The following is a 27076-nucleotide window of genomic DNA, read 5'->3' as shown; positions in this document are numbered from 1 at the left end:
TGTTCATTTGTTTACTTTTGACCTTTTCTTTTTTGAATGAGTAAAATTGGTTTTTGTTCTGGCATTTCCTGAGTGAAATGATGCTTATCTAGCACTTGTTTAGTAGTGGGCTTTATTTTAATTAAATGTAAAACATGAATTTTATTCATCATATTTCCTAAGTGAAATTCTGTATTTTTGTGCAGAGTTGTATGCCTCACTCAGCTGTGGAAGCAGCATGGAATGACACATTACCATACTTGTCTGTAACAATTTTAACCAATAAAGATTAAAATATAAACAGTGCCAGTTTTTTTGTTGTTTTTGTTGTTGTTGTTGTTCAGTTTTCAGTGAGCATGTGTCTGCCGAATGTCAGGGATTTAGATTTTTTCTTTTCTCTTAAAAAAAAAAAAAAAAATTAACACTATTGTTCAAACGCATCCATGTTTAGAAACTAGTGTATGCATGCACTTATGCACACACACGTGTGCACACATTCCCACGTGCACACAGGGAGCCAGCCTATTATGTTTTCTTTTCCTCAAAATGGTGTATGGTGCAGTGGCATGGGACCCTACATTAAAGAAAGATACTGAAAGACTTGAGCGAGTTCAACGCCAGGCCACCCAGTCCATCGCCAAGGATTACAGGTGTGGGGACCCAGGCTGTGTGATTCGCATGCTGTAAGATCCGAGACCACTACCCCTGGAGGAACGGTGCAGAACTATCTGCATCACTACCCTGTGCAGGACTGTGAACGGACAAATTTCAGCTCTGCCACCAGAAAAGTCCACAACACATGGAAATAAGACCAGCAGAAGATCCAAACCAACAATATACAGAGATTTGACTCGGACAGTTTTCAGTTTCAGTTCCAGTGTCTCAATGAGGCGTCACTGCGTTCGGACAGACCAGCAGCATAATCCAACGCGCATAGGCCTTGAGTGCATGCAAATACATTATATTTGTGTTCCTATGGAAGTGGATTTCTTCTACAAAATTTTGCCAGAGGGCACTCTCGGTCGTTGCCGTGGGTTCTTTTTCAGTGCGCCAAGTGCGGCTGTTCACGGGACATAGGTTCATCGTGTCATCCGCATGACTAGACACTCAGTTTGAGTTTCCAATCAAACTTGGGAGAAAGGGCGAGAATGGGATTCGAGCCCAGACCCACACGGGCTCTCTGTATTGGCAGATGAGTGTCTTTACCATTTTGCCACATTCCTCCTCAGAGAACAGTAGAAAGAACTATTTAGAACACTAGCAACCGTGATGAAATGGTTAGTATTGCACACTGACGGCTGGGAGGACGCGAGTTCGATTCCCAGCGGAGGTGGGTTGGTTTGTTGTTTGTTTCGCCTGCGGCCGGCTCCTACCCAGAGTTAAGTGTGCTTTGGGATTAAGTGGGAAGCCTGGGACCACGCAGTCAAGTATCATCCATTTTATGGATGAGTCTGAGTGTGCTGCTCAAATTTATTGACCAACTACAAGTGTCTGTATATGTCAGGCCTTAACGCCGGAATGTCATGAAAGGAAGTGTAGAGTACAGCCTTGTCACGTAGTCCCAAACCTAAAATGGACCTCAGCACCGTCGCTCGCCTCTTCTTCCATCATCAATAATGAATAATTGTCCCAAATCCTGTGGCCTTCCATGCCCTGCTCTCATGGTGACCTGTTTCGATCCTCCTCCACTTCGGTGTGAGTCCTGTCAAGGTATTCGGTGTCGGCAGATTCATGGGGCACTCTCATTGGAGGGACGTGGTTGTGGTCTCCACTCTGGGGGTGACGCTCACTCCGTCTGGCTCCGCGACTAAGCCATTATTGTTGTTAGTAAGGGAGCCTTGCAGTAGGGGAGCTTTGCAGGTGGTGTCATAAATACGTTAAATCAGAACAGACGCTACTGAACATAACCGAAGTGACTAAGCAGTACAGGATCTCCTCTGGTGTGTGGCCATAGCGACCTAAAATCGATAATTCCCGATGCTGGGACTGCGACAGACAAATCCGGGTGAGGTTGTGTGTGTGTTGGAGGGGGTTGGGGGTCAGAATGAGTTGCGTGGGAGGAATGACACAGAAACGGTGCAGGTGAATTCGCAGAAAAAAAAGCTAAGAGCACCAAAAGGCTTTACAATCTCATTCAGCAAAACAAAACAAAAAACAACAAATCAGTAATAGAATGGAACCAACTGGAAGAAGAAGTCGTCAGTGCAGGGACCGACATAGCATTTTGAAAGGCCATCAAAAAAGTTCCCTGCCAGATGCTACATTCCACCACTTTAATAATTTTTTTTTTTTTAATCTAGTTACATACGCTCTTGCAACTCCGTCACAACAATGGCCCAAATTGGCCACTACGATGTAGATCTGATCCTGATCATGATCCTCACCAAGCTTCTGTGATACTGTTGACTTCTCTGGTATTTTGTTCGCGGAGTTTGAGTCTGTAACTCGGGACTGTGTGAAAAAGAAAAGTGCTCCAGAACTCTTGCATGCAGTTTGAAAGGTTGTATTAAGGATGTGGCTGAACAGATGAGTGATAGTTCAAGATGAATGAGGATAAAACCGAGTTGATTGCCATTGACACCAAAATCAAAGATTAACCAGGTCACCTCTACCCCAGTGTCCATCTCTGCTTACCACAGAACTTTCTCCCAAAGTGTTAGAAACCATCTATTTATATGAAACTCTGTCCATTGATGCACCAATCAAAATACGTAAGCCGCACCGTGTTGGTAGTTTTGGCAACATTTGCCCCTTCCTTTCCACTGCTGCTGCCCACAAACTCGCTGTTCTTGCATACTTTGTGGATTAGACTACTGTAACTCTCTCCTAGCTGGTCTCCTGATAACAAACTAAACAAACTTCAACACATTCAGAATCATGCAGCCCGACTCGGCCTTCATATACCCAGGCACGAGAGTACAGCATCACTGCTCAGAACGCTTCTTTGGCTTCATGTGAAGGCACTGAAGAATTCAATTAAAAAAAAAAATTACCTGTCTCTGCTTTCAGTGTCTCCATCTCTACACAATATCAGATCTTCATCTATATCGTCTTTCTCGGTTGCTGCGCTCTTTTGACATCTGAAGGGCGCAATAGCCGAATGGTTTAAGCGTTGGACTTTCAATCTGAGGGTCCCGGGTTCGAATCTCGGTGACGGCGCCTGGTGGGTAAAGGGTAGGGTTTTTTCGGATCTCACAGGTCAATATATGTGCAGACCTGCTTGTGCCTGAACACCCCTCGTGTGTATACGCACGCAGAAGATCAAATGCGCACGTTAACTCACTCAGTACGGCCAGTCCTCTTTTCTCCTCTACATATTGGAACGGGATATTGGAACGTAAAAAATATATATCTTTGTATATATGTGTGGGGGGTTGGGGGTGGGAGATATGGGCGTATGTGTGTGTGCTTGTACAAGTAAGTGTTCATCTCTGTGAGTGTGTGTGTGTTTGTGTGTGTGCGTGTGTGTGTGCCGTGGAAGCTGCGATACGTAGACTAGAAATGAGTGTGTGGAGGAGGGGGATAGAGGAGGTGCAGGGTAATGTGTGTGTGTGTGTGTGTGTGTGTGTGTGTGTGTTGGAGCTCATGTACGTTTATATGTAATTGACTGTGCTTTCATATCTGTGAAACTGCATGTTTGGTGCATATCTGTTATGCATGTGTGGGTGTATGTGTGAATGTGTGTCTTCATGTTTAACATTTATTTGCTTATTTATCATTGTTGTCTTTTTTTTTTAATGTATTTATTTTTTATTTTATTATTATTAGTAGTACTACCTTTTTCTATATTATAATTATTATTTATTTATTTATGTAAGCTTATCTATTATTTATTTCCCCCCCCCTTTTTTTTTCAAGGCCTGACTAAGCGCGTTGGGTTACGCTGCTGGTCAGGCATCTGCTTGGCAGATGTGGTGTAGCGTATATGGTTTTGTCCGAACGCAGTGACGCCTCCTTGAGCTACTGAAACTGAAACTACTGAATGACCCAACCTTTAGCTTCCGTCGTCAGAATTGTGGTATTCTTTGTCAACATTCACCTCTTCAGTATAAGAGCCCTCCTCTTGCAATATTTTGATGATGGTAATTGGCGTGAAACGCTGTTAACGTCGTCTCTTTCGCCGTTCGTATGGAGAGAGTTAAATATCCTGTAATCCATGTCAGCGTTCGGTGGGTTATAGAAACAAGAACATACCCAGCATACACACACCCGAAAACTGAGTATGGCAGCCCGCATGGCGGGGTGAATAAATAAAACGATCATACATGTAAAATGTTACATGTCTGTCTAAATGTGTATGTGTGTGCCTGAAATCTGATTGAATGACACAGGAAACGAATGATGAGCGCCCAGTGGCAGCCGTCAGTTGGCTCTACTCAGGTAGGCAGCCTGTTGTGCAAATGACCACGTGTTTGTAAAGCGCTTAGAGCTTGGTCTCTGACCGAGGACAGGCGCTATATAAGTATCCATATCAATCAATCAATCAATCTCTGCTGACAGGTCCTCAGTTCTTTCTTGAGACCTTTGGCTGAAAATCTGTCTTTGGCGCCACTGTCTGGATCTCCCCAAACCCGTGTTCCTCAGAAAAACAGCAACCCCCCTCCCCACCCGTGTCTATACGTCCTCCGTGTCGATACTCCCCCCGTGTCTATGCTCCCACCGTGTCGATACTCCCCCCGTGTCTATGCTCCCACCGTGTCGATACTCCCCCCGTGTCTATACTCCCCCCGTGTCGATACTCCCCCCGTGTCTATACTCCCACCGTGTCGATACTCCCCCCGTGTCTATGCTCCCACCGTGTCGATACTCCCCCCGTGTCGATACTCCCCCCCACCACCCCACCCCCTTCCGTGTCGATACTGACATGGGAAATCAATACAATAATGGTGAAAACAATGAAACAAAATCGAATAGAAAAAATACGAGAGAGAGAGAGGGGGGGGGGGCGCGATCTGACAGAGGATGGGAGAGAGAGACAGACAGAAAATGAGAGGGACAGAGGGACACAGAGAGAGGGGGGGGGGGAATCTGACAGAGAGGGAGAGAGACAGAGAAAGAAAATGAGAGAGAGAGAGAGAGAGAGAGAGAGAGAGAGAGAGAGAGAGAGAGAACGTACTTTCACTGAGCCGTGATGAGAACGTACGTCAACTCCTCGTAATACGGGCCCGTGTCCGACAGGGAGCCCACACATTATATATATTACATAAGCCGCGCACTGCTGCTCAACTGTGACGGCGGGCGGCCGGTAAGAAGAGAACACATTGTATCCTCATTATTTTTATCATTCCACGACACATTTTAGCTCAAACAGAAAGCATTATCGGTTACAACTGTATTTGTCTGTTTTTGGATCTTTGTGAGAGGGATTAACAAGCCGACGAGCATGGGGAGTATCGATACGGGGAGTATCGGGCTGACCTCGGTGTGTGTGTGTGTGTGTGTGTGTGTGTGTGTGTGTGTGTGTGTGTGTGTGTGTTTGATTATTGAAATGTTGTTTTACGTCCTCCGGTAATCACCATGTGGGACATTTCTGGTCAATAATGTTTGACTGATTGACTGATATAGATACTTATACAACGCCAATCCTCGGTCGGAGACCAAGCTTTAAGCGCTTTCCAACACGGGGTCATTAATTTTGCGCAACAGGCTGCCTACCTGGGTAGAGCCGACTGACGGCTGCCACTGGGCGCTCATCATTCGCTTCCTGTGTCATTCACGTACACATACACACTCAGACAGCCATGTAGCATTTTACGTATGTGACCGTTTTGTTTTATTACCCCGCCATGTAAGCAGCCACACTCCGTTTTCGGGGGTGGGGGTGGGGGGGGGTGTATGCTGGGTATGTTCTTGTTTCCATAACCCACCGAACGCTGACATGGATTACAGGATCTTCAACGTGCGTATTTGATCCTGGGGTTCAGGCACTAGCAGGTCTGCACACATGTTGACCTGGGAGATCGGGAAGATCTCCACCCACTACCCGCCAGGCGCCGTCATCGATATTTGAACCTGGGACCCTCAGATTGAAAGCCCAACGCTTTGACCATTCGGCTATCGCACCGTGTTCCCATGTCCTGGACAGCTGGACAGAGCGCGCACACGCTGCCGCGCGTGTTTTTCGTCTTTCCAGTCTGACATTACAAGGAGGGGGAGGGGGGGAGGTGCGGAAGGGGGGGAGGAGCCGGAGAGGGGGGGCCTGGGGGGGTGAAGTAGTTTCAGTTTCAGTAGCTCAAGGAGGCGTCACTGCGTTCGGACAAATCCATATACGCTACACCACATCTGCCAAGCAGATGCCTGACCAGCAGCGTAACCCAACGCGCTTAGTCAGGCCTTGAGTGTACATAAGCAAAATAAGCACATTAGATTACATTCCATATTCTTAGTGGCATGCTTGACGTGTTCATTTCTAAGGCAGGATTTTAACAAGCTTACTGAACCCCATAAGTACCACGATGAATTCATTCTTAATTCTCCCTCTTTTGCATTTGTGGACTGCATCTCTCACATCTACAAGTGGGGTTGTTGTTTTCTTTAATGCACAACCGTTTCTAACCCCCCACCCCACCCCCACCCCCTGAAGGTATCAGACATTTTCCTTTACTCATCACACTCACTACAGACAGGTTTTTTAAAAGCAAAACCCAGAATCACTGTTTAGAAAATCTGATTTAAAAATAGGGACATGAAAAACATCCATGCTGGTAAATGCCACTGAAGACTGGACAAATGAAGTGTCCATCCATGTCAGCTATCTGAAGTGAGACTGTTGTGTCAGAGTACTGGGGGAAGGGGGGGGGGGAGACTTTCAGTCACTGTCTCATGACAATCATTGGATGCACTGTATTCCCAAGGTAACTAACAAAAACTGACATCACTGCTCAGTAGTAATAATAATAATAATAATAATAACAACAATGATGATGATAATAATAACCTAGCCACATAAGTTGAACTTTGGTGTTCTGATCTCCACATCCAGATAACGGGCAACACAATGGGTTTCTAGCTACAAGAGGCAGAGGGTAGATCTCAGCTGAAACCCATACATATATATATATATATATATAGAGAGAGAGAGAGAGAGGTGGGGGAGATATTAAACTTGTAACTTCTCTTTGCTTAAACACTAATTATCTATAAATTATTTTTCACACAAGTAAGATAATTATATTCTGTATATCTGTTGAATAGTCCAATATGCTGACAACACTAAAATGAAATCGGGAATCAACATCAACTTCAACACTAGTTATCTCCCTCGAATTCAAAAACAACAAAATCAGAATTATTTCTTCTTGTATGTAACATGTACAAATCCATATTTTCTCTTTTGTCCTCGTCACTTAACTGACTGCATAACAGCATGCTCTATCAATGCCATAGTCTAAGTTTGGTGTAGTTCTACATTATGAGAATATTTGACACCAATGAGAAAAACAGCATGACCATGGATATTGCTCTTCACACAAGATGTTGTGTTTCACAGTGCCACAAGACTGTGCACACCTACAAAATAAATTTCATTTGACACATTAGCACAGCTAACAATTCCATCGACCTTTTCTTTTTTTCCATTCTCAGGTTCCAAAGGCGTCAAGCAACAACAACAACAACAACTGAACAAGAGAGGCAAGGCCTTCAAGACTCACTTGTGATACAGTTAAAAAAAATCCAAGCTTTTTATGTATTGAGTATAATTTCAAAATGTAATATTTAAGATGAGAAAGATCAGTTTAAAGCGAAATAAGTCCCCTAGCATTAATTACTGAGTAATTTCCCTTTTTACTATCTGCACCAAAACGTTTGCAAAATAAATAAAACTTCCATGCTTAGGAAAAGAAGTTCCTGTTTGAACAAAAAATGATAATAATGACTGCTCTTGTTCTTGGGCCAGAATATCAGATCAAAGTGCCAAGTTTAGAGAATACAAAAAATATAAATATGACAGTAAATGCAGTTTGCATATAATTAGGCTTCATTTTTTTATTTCTTTGTGCCCATCCCAGAGGTGCAATATTGTTTTAAACAAGATGACTGGAAAACTCTGAATTTTTCCTATTTTTATGCCTAATTTGGTGTCAACTGACAAAGTATTTGCAGAGAAAATGGCAATGTTAAAGTTTACCACACACACACACACACAGACAACCGAACACCGGTTTAAAACATAGACTCACTTTGTTTACACAAGTGAGTCAAAAACAAGTTTCCAATCTATTCAACAATTATACAGTCACTGTTCATCTATTAAAAAAAAAAAGGGGGGGGGGGGGGGTCATGCAGAAGGAAGAGTTAGCTAAGTAACTGTGAACACATCAGACAGACACTTCAGGGTGAAGTAAAGAGAGGCAAGAGGAGAGGGAAACAGGAGTAACTGGGTAGAAGATAGGTCACTGCTGTGTGTGTTTGCGTGTTTCTTGTGTGTGCCGTGCATGCAGCTTCTGACACACACACACACACTGCAGTACATTTTCATTCACCCCAAACCCCCTGCACAGCAGTCTTTTCTTTTCTCCTGCGTGGAAGGATTACATCAGTCTACCTGCGAAAGGGGGCATTTCCTGTCAGGTGAAATAGCACACCCACTGACTCATTTTGTCAGGTGTAACTAACACTTGCCCGCATGTCTTCTGTTGTTGTTGTTTTTTTTAAGCATGCGCGTGTAAGACGAAAGTGATATATATATATATATATATATATATATATATATTTTTTTAAAGAAAGAAGTTTTAAAAAAAGAAAAAAAGTAACGTCATTGAAACAATCGTGGAATCATGTAAAGAATATGAGAGAGAGCGAAAGTGGGGAGGAGCGATGGCGCCTGAAGCCAATTCCAGTCGTATTGTATAAAACTTATGAACTAGAGAGCTCATACATTTCGTATGTCACTGCTATTATACGCTTACAAGATAATATAGATTAAATATAGTAAATTTGAGAATTTAAAAAAAGTTTTTAATTTCTGTAGTTTGACTTGTAACAGTGGGAATTGTCCCTTATTTGCTAGAAAAGGTGGGTAAAATGCACACTAGGAGTGAATTCCATAGTTATGAACCAGAACAGGGAAGACTGGATTTATACAAGTCAATTCTGGGAACTGGGACATTCAATTTTGTTTGATTTCGGTTCCCATTTACAGTTTAGTTTCAGTTTCAGTAGCTCAAGGAGGCGTCACTGCGTTCGGACAAATCCATATACGCTACACCACATCTGCCAAGCAGATGCCTGACCAGCAGCGTAACCCAACGCGCTTAGATAGGCCTTGAAAAAAAAGGAGAAAAAAAAGAACATTTCTTAATATAACTTTAAGGAGAGAGAGGGAGAGGGAGGGACATTGTAATTCGAAACTAATGAACAATCAAGCATGTCCATTCAACCCAACTGCAGACAATTAAATTTATCACATTCTTATAACTTCTTTACACACAGACACACATTTTTTTTTTGGGGGGGGGGGGGGGGGGGGGGGATAAAAATTAACCAATCGGTAGGCTTCTTCCAGAAAATGTCGACTTGCCAGTACCTTGGATACTTTGTCTTCATTTCACAAAACTAAGGTCGATTTATCCGGCATTCCTTGGATAAGTCAATTCTGGGGAAAAAACAGCAACAACAACAACAAACAAACAAACAAACAAAAACCCACGCATCGCAGCAATTAGACAGGTGTGCGTAGAAACACTGGTATGTATTGAAAGCTTGACCTTTTCAGAATGAGGACAGTGGTGGATATCACTGTGACACGCTCGATCGCGATTCACTTTTTAAACCTGCATCTTCGCCAGTGGGTGTTTGAGCTTCAGGTATGTCAGTCTCTTTCTCAATTACCTTTTTCAGTGCCGTTTGGTAACTATACAAGGTTTTATGCATTAAATTTTAGTAACTATAAACACGTTGGTTCATATTGTGTTCGGACATTCCAGTATCGTTGAACAGGTTTGTCTTTTTTTTTTCTTTTTTTTTTGTCATTGCCGTATTGAAGAATCCTTTTGGGTGTTTTTCAGTCCCTGTCTCCGCTTTTCTTTGCATGTCGTGTGTGTGTGTGTGTGTGTGTGTGTGTGTGTGTGTGTTACAAGATGAGTTAGCGATGGATTAAATTTAATGAACAGCTGATTTGACCAGGCTGCAAATGTGGATTTGAACACACACACACACACACACACGCACGCGCGCGCACACACACACACAAAGTGGGTTATTTATCTCCTTGCCATTATCTCTGTCTCTGTCGCCCGGTCTTTGTTGTTTGCAATCTGACCGACTTCCAACGGGTCTTCTTGCAACCCATTCAGGCAATAGGCACATGTGTGTGTGTTTGTTTGGAAAACCAGTGTGCGTCAGTGTGCCGTTTCAACGCCGGGACTTCTCTTTGTGTCTGTGGGCTTGATTCATGTGTTGTAGCATGTTGCATGTACAACCTGGGGCACGTAACTGCCAGTGCAAAGAGTTTTTTTGTGTCAGAGTGACCTACTGTTTGTCCGGGGGCATTAGCAGTGTACTGTAATGAAAGAAAAGTGGAGCATAATATTACGTAGACATCTGTCACTTGTGCCATTATCGAGACCACTCTGTTTATTTTCTTTACTCGTGGAAATGAAGCACGTCGATCATCATCGCAGCTATTATTTATAATTTGAGATTGCAGTCCGTACATTAACTGAGTTGGACATATTTGCTATTTGAGACCGAGCAGTCCTAGTGAAGGCTCTCTCTCTCTCTCTCTCTCTCTGTGTGTGTGTGTGTGTGTGTGTGTGTGTGTGTGTGTGTGTGTGTGTTTGTGCGCACGCATTCATATTTCATATATATGCTGATTCATTTCTCTATTTTAAACCTTTCAACGAACAAAAAGTGATTTTTGAAAAGTAAATTGCTTATCCCGTATATATAGCTTCTCTGCTGCTACCTGTAAGGCCTGTCTTGTTTAAAGAAGAAAGAAAAGGGGGTAGGGAAGGTATGGGGAATATTTTATATTATCATTATTGTTATCATTATCATCTGTGTGTGTGTGTGTGTGTGTGTGTGTGTGTGTGTGTGTGTGTGTGTGTGTGTGTGTGTTAGGCGGTGGAGGGTGTACATTAGGAAAGTGAAATATCTTTTAAAGAATTTGTAGCCGAACGAATTGCTCGCTGCTACTGACCAACTCCGCATAGAGGGGCTGACGCGTCATTCAGCAGTTCAACTAGCGCCTGTTTATATAAACACCCAATTTGTTTATGAAACCAAATCTTCATATCAGTCAATGTCAGATAGTGCTCATTATGCTTACATATACTTATAACCTTGTGAAAGAATTGATTTTCTTCTAAACAGCCTTTACCGGTTAAATGTTCGACGTCGAGGTGACGGACTTTGACTGTATAGAAGAAATTTGTTCATACGGGAAACTAAATGCTGCTAGACTATCATGACAATAATGTGAATAATGTGATAGCGCCTGTACTATGAATGGGGCTAAAGTCACTTTGACTCTCTGTCTCTCTCTGTGTCTCTCTCTGTGTCTCTCTCTCATGATGGTGGCAGTGACACCCCCGCACAAAGGACGAGGAAAACAAAGAGTGCCAGGTCTTGGCTCTTGTCTTCATCACATTAAGGGCGCAGCCATTGCTAGATGTCACAGAAACAGTCGGGGTTGCTGTCCTATATAAAAGACTGACTGCTTATTGAATGCAGATATAGTCATTGAAGAGGAAATTAATCATTTCACAGACCGTCTTAATGTGGATGAAATTTTCATGGTGGACGGGAAAAAAAATGGGTTGGTTAACTTTCGGTCGAGGGGAGACAGTCACGAGAATCACGTGCAGCTCACATCTTCACCCACGTATTTGAGCCGTGACCAGTGGATGTCAGATCAAAGAGATCAGATTCATTGCACTGTGAAGCGGAATGCTCACCTGACAACAGGTCATTGCACTTTCTGCTCCACTCCGAAAGTGCGTGTGCTGCACGTGCATGCTTGAAGGTTGAATGACCGCTGGCTCGAAGTCCAAACAGCCGGTTTGGTAAAAAGCAAAGATGTGCATGACCGTCATCCTTGAAATGCAAGGGATGGGCCGGGAGGGGAGGTTCACCGAGCCACCTCAGAAATATGGCGAAGTACCAGTAGTATACCAACGTCACAACAGGGACACACACTGACGGAAAACAAAGGAAAAAGAGTGCACTCAGTCTACCAGGCAATATCCACATTTCTTCCCCTGTGTTCGTTCCATTCAATTTCGTATCTTAGACGGAAAATTCGTAAATTATTTGTTTAAATAACATAGTAATATATACTATACATTTCTTCCTCTGTCCAGAGACGCAAAAAATACCAAAGAGTGGAAGGGAAGAAATGTAGAGTATATATTACAATGTTATTAATCAAATGATACGTTTTTCCGTCCTACAAACGGAAAAGTACACGGGACGAAATGTGGATATTGCCGTCTACCAATTGTGCGAATTCTCATGTTCGAAGTTGCGACGAAGCTGGGGAAAGAGTGAAACGTTTGACTGATCTGTATCCAAATCCTGAAACAATGTCACGTAATGCCCATCGAAAACGGTTTCCAGCGCACAATTTTCAGTTCGAAAAACTCTTTAAGTTTGAGATGGTGAGTAAACCCCCCCCAAAAAAACACAACATGTTTTGGATCAAAGAACCCTCTCCGCCTCCCCCTCACCACCCGTGTTTTCCGTTTCGTTCGGAGTTTCGGTTTCAGTTTCAGTTTCACAAGGAGGCGCCACTGCGTTCGGACAAATCCATTATATCCGCTCCATCACATCTGCAGCAATACCCACAGTTCTTCCCCTCCACTCTGTGTGACTGACGGAGTGAACGTCCACACCTTGTTGTGAACACTGCTCATTCCGTCTTGAGGGGAAGAATTGTGAATATTGCCACATCTGCCAGGACAGGTGCCTGACTAGTTTCGTTCTGAAAGTTGTTCAGATTGGGTCATCGGAATCACACATGAGCCATGATGAACTCGCCCCTTGTTTCTTTTGACATCGTCACGTGCTTACTAAACTATGCGTGATGAGTGCTGGTGTTCTTTTGTTTCTTCTCTCAACCGATCTCGACATATTAAGGTTGCTGCGTCATGCTAGCCTCAGAAGAAAATTTATTTGTATAATTTCTGCTCCGTTTTAATTTCTGTTTGATAAGATATTCATTTACCCCCCCCCCCCTTCTCCCCTAAAACCCTCTTGGCCGAGAGAGTGGGGTCTAATGGGGTCTAACTTGGGCAAGACACTCTCGCTATAACCAAATTCCAGCCCAGACAGTCGGGACAGCAGTTACCTCCTCTGCTGTTCTGGCGCCGTATTCAAGACAAAATTCATTTTGCCTTCAAGCAAGTTATCTTTGACATGGTTGGGACCCGCGGGTACAGTTTACCTTGAAGGATAAGTTATCTTCGAATTCAAGACACACGCAGTTCACTCAGACAGCTATCGCTTGTCTTTTGTTTTTTCAAATCCTGATGATTCAGTCTGCCATGCTCTCAGTTTCACTTCTCATAGCACCACAGCTTGGAACATTGTCGAGAGAGTTCGCAAAACACGTGCTATCCGTAAAGCACGCCTGTTTTCCCTTTTTTAAAAAAAGAAGAAAGAAAAATGCTGCAAAAGGATCCGTTGTATTTAAATTTGCTTCGTGGGCAGTCACCCTTGGCAGGTGGTAAGGGTACATTGCCTTCGAGTTTGTAGAGATGCGGGTAGACTCTTGTGCTCATGATACTGGATATTGCTTACCCTCGGGCAGTTTGCCTTGCCTCAGGCAGATTACCCGCAGGTACACATTTACCCTCAGGCACGATGTTCTCGTGTATGTGTGTGTGTGTGTGTGTATGTGTGCGCGTATGTGCGTATGTGTGTGTGTGTGTGTGTGTGTGTTAGGGGGTGGAGGGTGTACATTAGGAAAGTGAAATATCTTTTAAAGAATTTGTAGCCTAACGAATTGCTCGCTGCTACTGACCAACTCCGCATGGAGCTGAACTGCACACAACAATCATATACCGAGACAAAGGGTCTGGCGCGTCATTCAGCAGTTCAATTAGCGCCTGTTTATCTGAACACCCAAATTGTTTATGAAACCAAATCTACATATCAATAAATGCCAGATAATGCTCATTATGCTTACAGCATTGATGGGCAATGTCGAAAACGGCTAACATTGATATCAACCTCTGTGTGCATGCACTTGAAATAGAGGTCCATGCACTATTGTCTATACTTGATACATGTACATGTTTATATGTGTATGTAAGTGTATGTGTATATATGTGTTAAAAAAAAGTATATGTATTGAGGGTGAGAGAGGGAGAGGTTGTGTAACAAGCGTAGAGAGCTCTCCGTCTGAATACCAATGAGAGAATAATGCGTATTTGTGTCAGGCCTTTTCTGCCCTGGGGGAGTCGCATCAGAGAGAGAGAGAGAGAGAGAGAGAGAGGAGAACATAATGCTTCATACTTATCAGGTCTTTTGTGTGCTTGTCCACACACGTCAAATTTTGGGTTGTAAGAACCTTTTAGAGCACGTGCAGGTACGGATTACACAAACACACAATGATTATATATACATTTATCCTTTAGTGAGATCTTTAAATCTACTGGTGTATCTTTATATTGACATCGTGTAATTTGTACAATCCATTGTGCAACTTCGATTTTCTTTTTTTTCTGTGCTTGTTCGTTGAAAATAGTAAATCCTTAGATTTTGAATGGATTTAATTTGACAATTCGATTTCTTTTCGACAGACTGTTCAACCTCCTTTTGATGGGTTGATTTCTTGTTTTGTTTTTGTTAACTGATTTTCTTTAGACTTTTGATAATTTATTGGCTCTTTTCGAATGGTTGGCTTCTTTTCAAACACAATTATGCGTATAATTTGTATGCATATTATTTGATATGTACTATGTAATGCGTTTGTATTTGTATTTCTTTTTATCACAACAGATTTCTCCGTGAGAAATTCGGGCTGCTCTCCCCAGGGAGAGCGTGTCGCTACACTACAGCGCCACCCCTTTTTTTTTCTTTTTTCCTGCGTGCAGTTTTATTTGCTTTCCTTATCGAAGTGGATTTTTCTACATAATTTTGCCAGGAACAACCCTTTTGTTAGCCGTAGGCTCTTTTACGTGCGCTAAGTGCATGCTGCACACGGGACCCCGGTTTATCGTCTCATCCGAATGACTAGCGTCCAGACCACCACTCAAGGTCTAGTGGAGGGGGAGAAAATATCGGCGGCTGAGCCGTGATTCGAACCAGCGCGCTCAGATTTTCTCGCTTCCTAGGCGGACGCGTTACCTATAGGCCATCACTCGTTGGTATGCTTATCAACATGCATTGCAGGGATATGGTATTTATGTCGTGGTGATGTATATGGGACCTTACAGGCCAAAGAGCACTATTAAATGTGGCAAACTGTGGGCACAAGTTGTGGATATTCTGGTGGCTATATGCATATTTATAAAATTTATTTCTTCGCAATGGAAAAAAAGGTATGCTGTCAGTGAATGTTTACTGTCCAAATTAAGACGATCCATTTTTTTTCAAAACATTTGATGAAACTGTGATTTGCTGAAAAATAAGAATAGAAATGATAGTAAAGACGCCATCGCCATTTGGGTCTGAAATATATAGACCGAGACATAGACTGTCAAAACTATGTGCACACTAGCAATTCGAGGGCCAGGGAGGAGTCAGAGAACATGTCTGCAGAACTTGGGTTAGCTGACATCTTAAAAATGAATAAACCTGAATTTAGGCGCTTTACATGGCGAAGTAAAAAAGCTCTGAAAACAAAGCTGGTTTGGTTTCCCTGTTATCTGTCTGTACTATTTTGAAAAAAAAGAAAAGAAAAAAAAAAAGACGACCGGCACCTTTCCAGGCTGTCGCACACATCATTCAGTGATAACACTTACTTCGAAACTTGGCTACAGCAAACAAGCAAAACGTTATTAATGTATTACTGTGATGTTACATGTACTGGTGTTATAGAGTAGAATAGAATATGTCTTTATTACCAAGTGTACTGGGGTCACAAGGAATATTGGGGGTGGGGTGGGGGGATAGTACATAACAAAGTACGAACATAAATCGAAAATCATTCACAAACACAGATACAGTAGAAATTAGGATACATACAAGTGCATGTCAATATAAAAACTTGTGCATACTCACACATGCACCACACGCACACACACACACACACACACACACACACACACATGCACGCACGCAAAAACACACACACTCTCTCTGTCTCTCTGTCTGTCTCTGTCTCACACACACACACACACACACACACACGTTTGAACAGAAACCGCATATTACATGTGGATGAGGCTGATGACTAGATCTTCAGGTAGATAGTTGTTGATATGCACCTTCTTTGCACCGGCCCTCAGAACGTTCAGTGGATTAAATTTGTACATTTGATCTTCTGCGTGCGTATGCACACAAAGGAGGACTGCATATCTGTTGACATGGGGGAAAAGAAATATCCCCACCTTTACCTCACCAGGCATCTTGACCGTGATTCGAACTCTGAACCATCCGGTCGAAAGTTTCAGTTTCAGTTTCACTTTCTCAAGGAGGCGTCACTGCGTTCGGACAAATCCATACACGCTACACCACATCTGTTGAGCAGATGCCTGACCAGCAGCATAACCCAACGCGCTTAGTCAGGCCTTGAGTGCATGCTTACATATTTGTGTACCTATGAAAGTGGATTTCATTTTACGTAATTTCGCCAGAGGACAACACTCTCGTTGCCATGGGTTCTTTTTCAGTGCGCCAAGTGCGTGCTGCACACGGGACCTCGGTTTATCGTCTCATCCGAAAGACTAGACGCTCAGTTTGATTTTCCAGTCAAACTTAGGAGAAAGGGCGAGAGCGGGATTCGAACCCACACCCTCACGGACTCTCTGTATTGGCAGCTGAGCGTCTTAACCATTCTGCCACCTTCCTCCTGGTCGAAAGACCAATGCTTAACCACTCGGCTGTTGCACCCATCACAGCAGTGTAAATGGGTTTGACCTACATACCACCATATGATGAAGTTCTGATCTCATGATCTCATGACTCGTGTGTCACAGCTTTGAGATGGATGATAGTCTGAAATGTGCATTGTGACTTGTTCCACTCATTTTCTGACCAACTTAATCTAAAAACTACTTTTAAAATTGTAGGTTCGTGGGGTATGAAAATGACTACAATAAATCTTTCAGTAATAAAAACAAAACAACGAATGTGGGTGTTTATACATAAACGTTTAATGGAATAGCACTTATTGCCATATATTTGCATAGTCTGTTTTATTTTTTTTAATGGGTTGAGGAAAAAATACTGGGCATTGTGCTGGATCATCAGTGACCTAATTACTCAAGCTTGTGTAGACAGTGACGATCGCAGTGAGGACAACGAACTGATGGCTGGCGGCATGTGTCATCAGCATCAAGTTAACTATTCACGGCTTGGGCCTTGATTCAGTGAAGTTTGCGTTGTTTGAGGGGGTGAACGTGACACTGGCAACATTCCTCTGTTTATAACTGTTACTGCATCAACCGTCTACGTGGTGTTCAACAACTCTCTGTTTTTGAGGGTTTTTTTTTTTTCACTGTGAATATTATTTCTCTACCAGTTTGAGCTTTACAAAAGGGAGTGAAAAAAGAAAAGAAAAGAAAAAAAGATCAACTTTCATAGTGTGTCTTCTTCACAGTAAGTATTCTATATTTTGTGAGTTTCTGAATTTCTTCTTCTTCGTTCGTGGGCTACTACTCCCACGTTCACTCGTATGCACACGAGTGGGCTTTTACGTGTATGACCGATTTTATCCTGTCATGTAGGCAGCCATACTCCGTTTTCGGGTGTGTGCATGCTGGGTATGTTCTTGTTTCCATAACCCATCGAACGCTGAGATCGATAACAGGATCTTTAACGTGCGTATTTGATCTTCTGCTTGCGTATACATAGGAAGGGAGCTCAGGTACTAGCAGGTCTGCACTTATGTTAATCTGGGAGATCAGAAAAATCCCCACCTTTTAACCACCTGGCGCCGTTATCGAGATTTGAACCCGGGACCCTCAGATTGAAAGTCCAACGCTTTAACCACTCGTTTATTGCGCCCGTCGTCTGAGTTTATTGAATCACTGAATTTAATGGAAATTTTGATTGAAAGATTTTTTTATTTTATACACAGATTTAAATTGTTGCTGTTTTTGTTAGTATAAAGAAAATTTTTTATACAGTTGACAGGCTTTGTCAAAACAATGTAAATTTCTGAAAAAACTTAATAGTTTTGTAATAGTTGTTATATTCAATAAACTAATTTCAGTAGTATCATTTGTTTAAAGTGTTTGTTGATCTACATTGAAAAATTCGACTCTTTCAGACGAAAATTGTTTTCTAATAACAAGGACACAACATGCTTGTTTCTGCTTAAATAACTGCTAATTTGTTTTCCAAACATTTTTGCATATAAGATAAAATATTTTACATTAGGAAGTTACAGCAATATAGTGTTCTGAATATCAATTATTCCACATCAAGCATTATATCGGTAGAACAGTAAATATTAATTCAAACGTTGATCTCTGTGATATTATAACGCACGATTTACAATGAAATTGTATTAATGGCAGAATTTAAGCTATCCGTTCACACATTTATTCTACTGATATTGCTGTGCCCAGTTTGCATCAAAGTAAGGTAAATAGGCTTTCATAAATAACTGCTAATAACTTATGTCTGTGATGTGCCATATGTGAAGCTATTTTTATTATTCATTGTCTTTACAATCATCATTATTTTCAAAAGACAGAGGATCAATTGTCAACTCCTATGCAGTATCGGTTCATTTGTATGCCTGCCAGTGCTATTTATACGAGCCAGATGAATTCGCACTCCAGCAGAAAGAATACACCTTGTACACAAACTCACTTCTCTCTCTCTCTCTCTCTCTCTCTCTCGTCAGTGTGTGTATGCATGTGTGTGCACGGGTGTGTGTGTGTGTGTGTGTGTGTGTGTGGGGGGGGGGGGTGCGGGTTGTTTTCTTCATTATGTATACCCTTCTGCATGAAAACCTTTTCCTGTCATTTATGTGTTTGCTATTTGTAATAGATGTAGATTAGCGAGGACAGACTGCAAGAATAGGCTATGCCTAAAATCTTAATCCTTGAATAAAAACGGTTTTTTTTGAGTTCTCTCTCTCTCTCTCTCTCTCTCTCTCTCTCTCTCTCTCTCTGTGAACCAGGGTGGAAGCTAAAGGGGGTTTAATGGATTGATGGTTTAACAGGATTGAAGGAGTGAAAGGTCTCAACAGATCCTCGCACAGGCCAGAGACATATAAAGGCATGCAGTCACAAAGGGTTTTCTACTGTTTTATTTTTGCAATAGTTAAGGGAGGAAAAGAAGAAAAAGACAGCGCAGAATAATGTTAGGCAGCAGACCACTGAATGTGGGCTCAAGTGCAAGACCTATGAAACTAACCAATGCTAACACTTGTCACACCTAATGTCAAGTGCATATGCTTTAGTAACCTGACAATTAAGCATATAATTTTTGACTGTAGCTTGATGAAGCCTTATGTACACGAAAGTGTGTCTTCACAAGTGACTGACGTTGATGTTTTTGACTTTTTGCATTCATTATCAGTTGTTTCGCGTGTCAGTTTAACGACTTCTCTTTTACGAAGTCCTTTAAGTAATTTCCTGTAATTGTATGTAGAATTTTTTTCAAATTTCACCCTCATTTAACCCTGATTTGCCCAGTTTCCCCCAACCCTCCATTCATTCACATCCCCCACCCCTTCTAACCGATAACACTCAAATGTATTCATAAATACTTTAACAAAATGTCTTCAGTCACCGATATGTGTGACGGGACATTAAGCAAAATTCCTCCTCCTTGTCACACTATTTATGCAGGTCACGCTAGCCACTGTGACGACACTTTACGGCTGCAAACAAATTAATGCCAAGGACGGGGCAGGAAATGGCGAAATTTGTGTTTGTTGCTAGGTGTTCAGTGATGGATTTCTAAATGATTCATGAGCTGATTTCAGTCGGACTGGTCGCTGAATGAAGAGCTCAACACCGCCCTTCTAATGAGTATAAAATGAAGTGTTGATTATTGATGATGAATTTGTAATCTTAATTTATGTCACCTGTAATAGAGCACTTTTTACCGAGTTAGTAGCTGGAATTGCTATTTGCGTTAAATCAGTTAAACACGAGTGGCATAAACTTAAAGAAGGAACTGCAACAATTCTGCCAGTTTATACATGTAGTTTTCTGATCCGATGAAAGTGATGATTACGCAGTTAGTGGGTGCTAGAAACACAGATTTCAAATTCAGCCATGCGTGTCAGCAACGCCTAATGCGTGAGGTGATTGTCGTTAATGTCGACAATGAAAATCTGTTTTTTTTATCTTGTAAGAGCCTGATCTAGTTTCATCCGAACACTATTAACAGTGTGGCTTTGGTTACCGACTAGCGACTACATACAGAATTTAAGAATATTTCCTTGTTTGTGACGAAAAGACAAAATGGCGTAACCCTCAACAGCGAATTGACTGAGGAAGGATTAGAATAAAATAAGATTTTAAGTGATATGTAAGCACAACAGACAATATCTGGCAGTGAACGATACAGACCTGATTGTATAAATGTTAAGAGTATTTGTTTAGAAGGGGCATTCATTCAAATTTTGAATGGCGTTGCGCCGGTATTGATGCACGAGTTAAGACCAGAAGGTCAAGTGCGAAATGTCCTCTGCAGCGGCTTGTGTCCTGAAGTCTAAACTATAGAAGTCATCGTAGCCAGCAATCTCTCTCTCTCTCTCTCTCTCTCTCTCTCTCTCTCTCTATATATATATATATATATATATATACACGCACACACACACTATCTGATATAGTGAATGGAAAAAGATGTCAAAGAATGGGTGTTGCTTAAATTTCCAAACCAACGTTGTACTTTTCTGCTCACACACACACACACACACACACACTCCGATTACGTCAGTTATGTAAAGAAACTTTTTCATGGTGACTTGTTAGATTGAATAAGCACTCAAATGGTTTTGAATTTTCTGTGAGAAAACAATAACAACAAGAACAACAACAAAACAACAACAAGAACAAAAACAACAACAAAACAACAACAACAACAACAACAGCAACAAAAACAACAAAACCAACCCACTGCATTTGATTTTCTTTAATAATGGATATTAATAATCCCTGCAAACTACCACGATTCTTTTGGGGAGGACGTGAAATGTTATTCAAGTCTGAAATAAAAGTTCTTGGTGTCCTACTGACTTCAAAATTGAACTGGAAAAACATATTGATTCAGCTGTGGCTAAAGCAGTCAAAAGTTTGGTTTGAAAAATTACTGTTCAGAAAACAAGTTATACACGTATACATAAAGGGCAGATCAACATCAAGCTAACAGCTTATATCGTGCTCAAGAATGTGATACGTTATTTTAGTTGGTATAAGTTTGACGGCTGGTGAAAGTTACACTTAAAAGTTTAGATTTCTTGAAAAGTGTAAATCACTCTCATTGGGAACAGGAGTCCAATATACTGTTACAATTAACGACCGATTTTGTAAGGTCAAGATGGGCCTACGGTCAATTAACATTCACAGTAAAGATTTGAAATTGGCCTTTAAGGGTACCTGTGTATACTAAGACCTCCGAAACCAATAAGCTTGCGTTATTTTACTACTCGCTGAAATCTGAAAATCTAATTCTGCAAAATAAATTGTGAGATGTACAGCTGTGGGAGGTTTTGTGGAATTGAATATTAGATCTGATATTGATTTTCCGTAAATGCAGGGGGGGAAAAATCGCACTCACATAATTATAAGATCTTCCAAATCATTCATTGATTTACTTGATATGGCACCTTGTGTATCCGTCCCGCTTGTCCCTCCTTGGGAGTTAAATTACTGAGGTCCTGTTTGCATTTGAGTGTATTCTTTATCCCTGAGCCTTGATGTGTACTTTGTGTTGTCATTGTCACATTGATCATATGCAAAATCATGATGAATAACTGAACCTGAAACATTCGTTTCATCGAGAATTCTGAGATCCCAGTGCACTGGATGGTTTGCTGAAGACTTCCAATTACCGTAACTTTTCTGGAAGCTCTTTGTTCTTTTCTTCGGCGTGACAGCTTAATTTTCTGTGCATTTGACAACAGACGAAATTTATTTTATTTGCATGGGTGCGTGCGTGCCAGCGTGTGTGTGTGTGTGTGTGTGTGTGTGAAATGGCTGTGGCTGTGGTATGAGAAGAAAAGATATGTCATGTCTTGCCATGCCACGACCATCACCACGTAATGTGAAAGGTATGTCAGATAGACTAGAAATAACAATAACAAAAGAACAGTGTGAAAGGTATGTCAGATAGACTAGAAATAACAATAACAAAAGAACAGTCATGATAAAATGTGATTTGTTTTGGTTTTGTTTCAGATTCGTGGTGCAAATAAAAGGATAAAATTCCAGCTTCTTCGGGTAATCATACGATGGCTGCCAACCCACAGTTTCGTTTCTTCTATGTCATCTGGGCGTTTCTGGAGAACGTGTTTTTTGGAGGCCTTCTCTACGGATGGGGATCTCTTGTATTCGTCTTGAAAGAAGACAGAGTTTTCTCTGAAATATGTGATGATTTTGGTGCTCCCCGAAACATTGTTGATGCTCCCAAGAACATTTCGTTCCTAAATCAAAATACTGAGCTGGCTGAATCTTCAACAATGGTGGCATACTTGGAGTTGGCAAACACTAGCCACAGTCCAGTTAGTGTGGTCAACAAACAGAACCTGAACTGCCCTGATCGCGACAAACGCCTGACCTTACTGTTTACCATTGGATCCATGCTGTACTGCGTTGGTTGTGCGGTCATTGGTCAAATCAACTTTAAATTTGGCACGCGCATCACCCGTCTGTTTGGACTGTGAGTATATATATTATGAACCTCAGTGACATCCACAAACCCAATGCGCGTGCCCGTGTGTGTGTGTGTGTGTGTGTGTGTGTGTGTGTGTGTGTGTGTAACAATAATATCAATGATAACAATAATAACAATAATAATAATAATTGTTCAGTCTTTGCAGGCCTTTTGGCCCATATTGACACGGACGAATGTATAAACTGACATCTATGTATTGATGAACTTTTTTTTTATATAGCAAAATCACAACGTAGGCTACAGTGAGTATCACCATCTTATTTTCATGCTTTCTACAACATACAATGCAGTTTTAGCAGCAAGATTACCTTTCGAGATTTTCACAAAATAACTGGAAAGCGACAGTAGTATAGTGGTAGCAGTTTCTTCCTTGGAGCCTTATACTTCGGGCAGACAAAAAGGAAATGCACTATATCTTCACCGTGGTTTCTGTCGTGTTGTTTGCAGTAAGGATCGGCCTTTAACTGGCAAAAACGTGGGATACCATTCAAGGGTGGTCGGTTACATCTAAGCAGACACACGGCACGTTTATGGATGACAAGGTCTAAACTTGTAAGATAGAAAAATCCACTTCCATGGGAAAAACAAATTTAAATAAAACTGCAGGCAGGGAAGAAAAAAAAAGAAAGAAAGAAAAAAAAAAGAAAAAAAAAAAAGAAGCTCTCAGTATAGCGACGCGCTCTCCCTGGGGAGAGTAGCCCAGATTTCACACGCAGAAATCTGTTGTGGCAAAAAAGTTACCAGTACAGTACAATACAATTCAATACAATACAATTTGCCCTTATGACCTCCCGCTGGTATAAACTGTAATCTTCCTCAGAATCGTGCCAAAGTTGACGCTCTTGAATTGTCCTATGGACAAATGAATATCGACAGGGTTTTGCATTGCCCAAACATAACCCAAACCGTACTTACATTACCAGAGCCTTACTTCTGACTCCCAGTTCTTTCGGCTGGATGTTTCGCCGTTATCGAGAAAGCGGGGGCTGTAGAGGCTATTTACCTGTATTGATATGTACTTTTGTATTATATTGCGTATAATTTTGTGTGTTCAGGTTATTTTTTATTTTATCCTCTGGGCTAACATTTGCAGAATAGTCATGGTCAGAGGCATGTGCTTTCTAGCTGGACTTGTGTGAGTGTCTTTTCCAGTTTTTTGTTTGTTTGTTTGTTTTTCTGTTCGGGTTCATCAGGATTGATATTGGTGTGTTTACAGCCCTGACATGGCCCTTTGGGCGACAATGGTGATATTTTTTTAATTTTTTTTTTTTATCCCAGAGTGTCGTTCATCGCTGGGTCACTGCTCGTAGGATTCACTACTCATGGTATGTATGATTTTAGAGTTGTGGTCTGTGTCTTAATGTGTGTGAGAGGATTTTTATTGGCTTGCAAAGAAACGTATTCAATTTAGTAAGTTTGCAAACATTTATGCAGCTTGGTTAGGGTAAATCCATGTTTAGGGTTTTCACGAAAAAAGAAATAAGTGATATTGAAGATACCCTACAGGACATCTGAAACTGAAACTCTGATTAACAAAGCGAATACAATAATTTCGGTATGGTTTGTACACTTAAGAAATTGTATGCAGTTTACGCGTGTTTCTCTCTGTTTTTGTTGGCCACAGCTCCTAGGTTCAGTCGTATAGATCTATGAAAAGGCTTATCGATGTATAACTGTTTTCACTCTGCCATACAGGCGCACGTATTCTTTTCTGGGGGTGTGCATTTTTGTGTTTCCATAAGCAAACAGACTGACATGGAATACAGGATCTTTAATATGCATATTTGAGATTCTGCACGTACGTACAAACGATTGGGATAAAAGCAGGTTGGCGCATGTGTTGACCTGGGAGACTGGAAAGAGGGCAGGTTCCTGGGATCCGAGGATCATGAAGAAGAAGGTCCTTGGCGACAAACCAACTGGTGACTGTGCAGGGCCGATTCTTGAGCGACACACCCTGACACACACAGAGGGCAAGGGAAATCCGTTGGTGGGTGGGCTCTAGGCAGACAATGCTTTCCTCCCTATGCTCTTTTCCACCGCAAATAGCCTTGAAAGGTCTCAGCGATTCTTTTGACAGTTTGCTTTCGGGCTCTCTGGCGATGTTTTCCCGGCCCTTTTGCTTTGAGTTGACGCTTTAACTTGTGTTTGAAGCACTTTCACAGGGCTCCTCAATCACGTTTGTCTTGGCAATACTCACCGCAGAAAACGGCTTTCGGCATTCATGTGTCATGCATGCGCGCGCGCATGTGTGTGTGTGTGTGTGTGTGTGTGTGTGTGTGTGTGTGTGTGTGTGTGTGTGTGTGTGTGTTATCTTCAGTTTAACGTCTATTCACTATAAGTGTTTTTAGACGGAAAGGAGTAAAGTAGTGGATAAAGGAAAGGGAATGCATGTGAATATTAGTGTAAAAAAGTGTTCATGTTATGTATCAGAGGAAAGGTATATTATTATAAGAAAAAGTCTAAAGAGATTGTGGTGTGTATTGAATGAGGTGTCATGGGAGGGAGAATATGTGTATGCATATCAACAAGTATTAACCTACAACAATGTAAATATAAATAACAACATTAATTATAATACATCAAAGGAGGATACCAACTGGACTGGAGTTTAAAATTTCTGAAAACATTCTAAGCAATGAATAATCATTCAAAATCTTTTCAGTGGCTAATGAAATATTGGAAGAGAAGTCATCAACTACATCTTTTGGAATTGACGGTCTTATGCTCGGACAATGAATGAGTAGATGGCTTACAGTTATTTGCTTACCGCATATACATTTTATATTTTTAGAAAATTTTGTACGAAAGGCATTTAAACGAATTCTATAACTTGTAATTTGTCTTGAATGTGCTGCTGGTGTCAAATTTAGAAAATGTTTGGGATTAGCTGCACTCTTTGTGTTTACACAAGTGGTAATATTGATTATTTGAATCTGTAAGTAATTTCTGAAATCGATTTCTAGATACATTTTCTATACAACTAATGCATTCATGTAGATCTAACTGGATGTCAAGTTGTACTGCGCCTTCGAAATTACGTGCTGCTCTTCTAGCTGCTTGGTCTACCCACTTATTTGAAGATATTCCACAGTGCGAAGGTACCCAACAGAAAGTTATTTTAATGCCCTGTTTTGTCAGTTGGTGAATAATATGTTTTATTTCCAATGTCATCTCAATTCGCTTCTTTGAATTTGAAGATTCTATTGCTTGTAGTACTGACTTTGAGTCTACACATAATAAAATTTCACTTACAGTTTTCGGAATGTCTGAAATATAATTTAAGGCCATAAGTATGGCTATAAGTTCAGCTGTGAAAATGGAATATTGTCTACCAATATAGTATATTTTTTTCTATTCTAAATGAAGGAATTACAAAAGCCGCTCCTGAATTACCATCTTCTAGAACAGATCCGTCTGTGTATATTTTTAGATAATTTGAATATTGATTTTCTATATGGGAGAGCACTTCAGGTTTTAACAAAAATGGTGACTGGTTCTTGGATAAATCTGTATAATCCATGTCAAAGGTAGCTTTACACTGCTCCTATTCAGGGACTGGTGAAAAAGTAGGTATTTTTGCAATTTGCTTGTCTTTTGATTCCGTAGCACTAATGATATCTGATGCAAATGTATTAATGGATGTCATAGCTCTTTTAGCAAAATCTTTTTGTGAACTCATATTAGCTTCTTCTTTTGAAAAGGTTTCATATGCGAAAGATTTGATAACGAATTTCGCGGCTGAAGCTTTCCTTTGTTCATCAAGAGATAAAACACCTGCTTCTCTGTAAGTCCCTAAATTTGATGAAAGAATGGGCACACCTAGAGCGAGTTTATAAGCCTTACAATCAATGCTTTGCAGCTTCTTTAACAAATGCAGTGGAGCACTGAAGAATACCTCTTGAGCGTATGTCAAGCGTGAACGTACGAGGGAGGTAGCGAGAGATATCAACGCTTTGGTATCTTGGCCTCAGTGCTGTTTACAAATTATTTTAAGGAAATTTAGATCTTTTCTTGCTTTGTTTAGTATATAGTCAATATGATAATTCCACGAAAACTTTGAAGAAAGATAGACTCCCCAAAATTTTACAGATTGTGTATATCTGATGATGGTACCATTTATTGTAAA

General features: G+C 41.2%; 2 protein-coding genes across 4 annotated transcripts in view; both read left to right on the top strand.

The window, feature by feature from the left end:
- Window positions 1-284, top strand: part of LOC143284623 (equilibrative nucleobase transporter 1-like) — a 36690-nt gene extending 36406 nt beyond the window's left edge. The window contains exon 13 of the mRNA XM_076591484.1: window positions 186-284. The gene's annotated coding sequence lies outside the window, so the exon portion shown is untranslated. The remainder of the gene's footprint in view (window positions 1-185) is intronic.
- A 9236-nt stretch (window positions 285-9520) lies between these two features.
- Window positions 9521-27076, top strand: part of LOC143292842 (equilibrative nucleobase transporter 1-like) — a 28696-nt gene continuing 11140 nt past the window's right edge. The window contains exons 1-3 of one of the 3 annotated variants that reach the window (XM_076603476.1): window positions 9521-9785; window positions 22452-22932; window positions 24226-24272. In XM_076603476.1, coding sequence (XP_076459591.1) covers window positions 22505-22932; window positions 24226-24272 — 475 coding nt within the window. In that variant the 5' untranslated portion in view covers window positions 9521-9785; window positions 22452-22504. Of the gene's footprint in view, window positions 9786-10238; window positions 10356-17463; window positions 17686-22451; window positions 22933-24225; window positions 24273-27076 lie in introns of those variants that run through there. The other 2 variants (XM_076603483.1, XM_076603468.1) reach the window with 2 other exon arrangements.

The sequence above is a fragment of the Babylonia areolata genome, chromosome 1 (genome assembly GCF_041734735.1).
Source record: "Babylonia areolata isolate BAREFJ2019XMU chromosome 1, ASM4173473v1, whole genome shotgun sequence".
NCBI classification, from domain to species: domain Eukaryota; kingdom Metazoa; phylum Mollusca; class Gastropoda; order Neogastropoda; family Buccinidae; genus Babylonia; species Babylonia areolata.
Note: the sequence above shows the minus strand (reverse complement) of the source record. Positions and strands in the feature narration are given on the sequence as shown.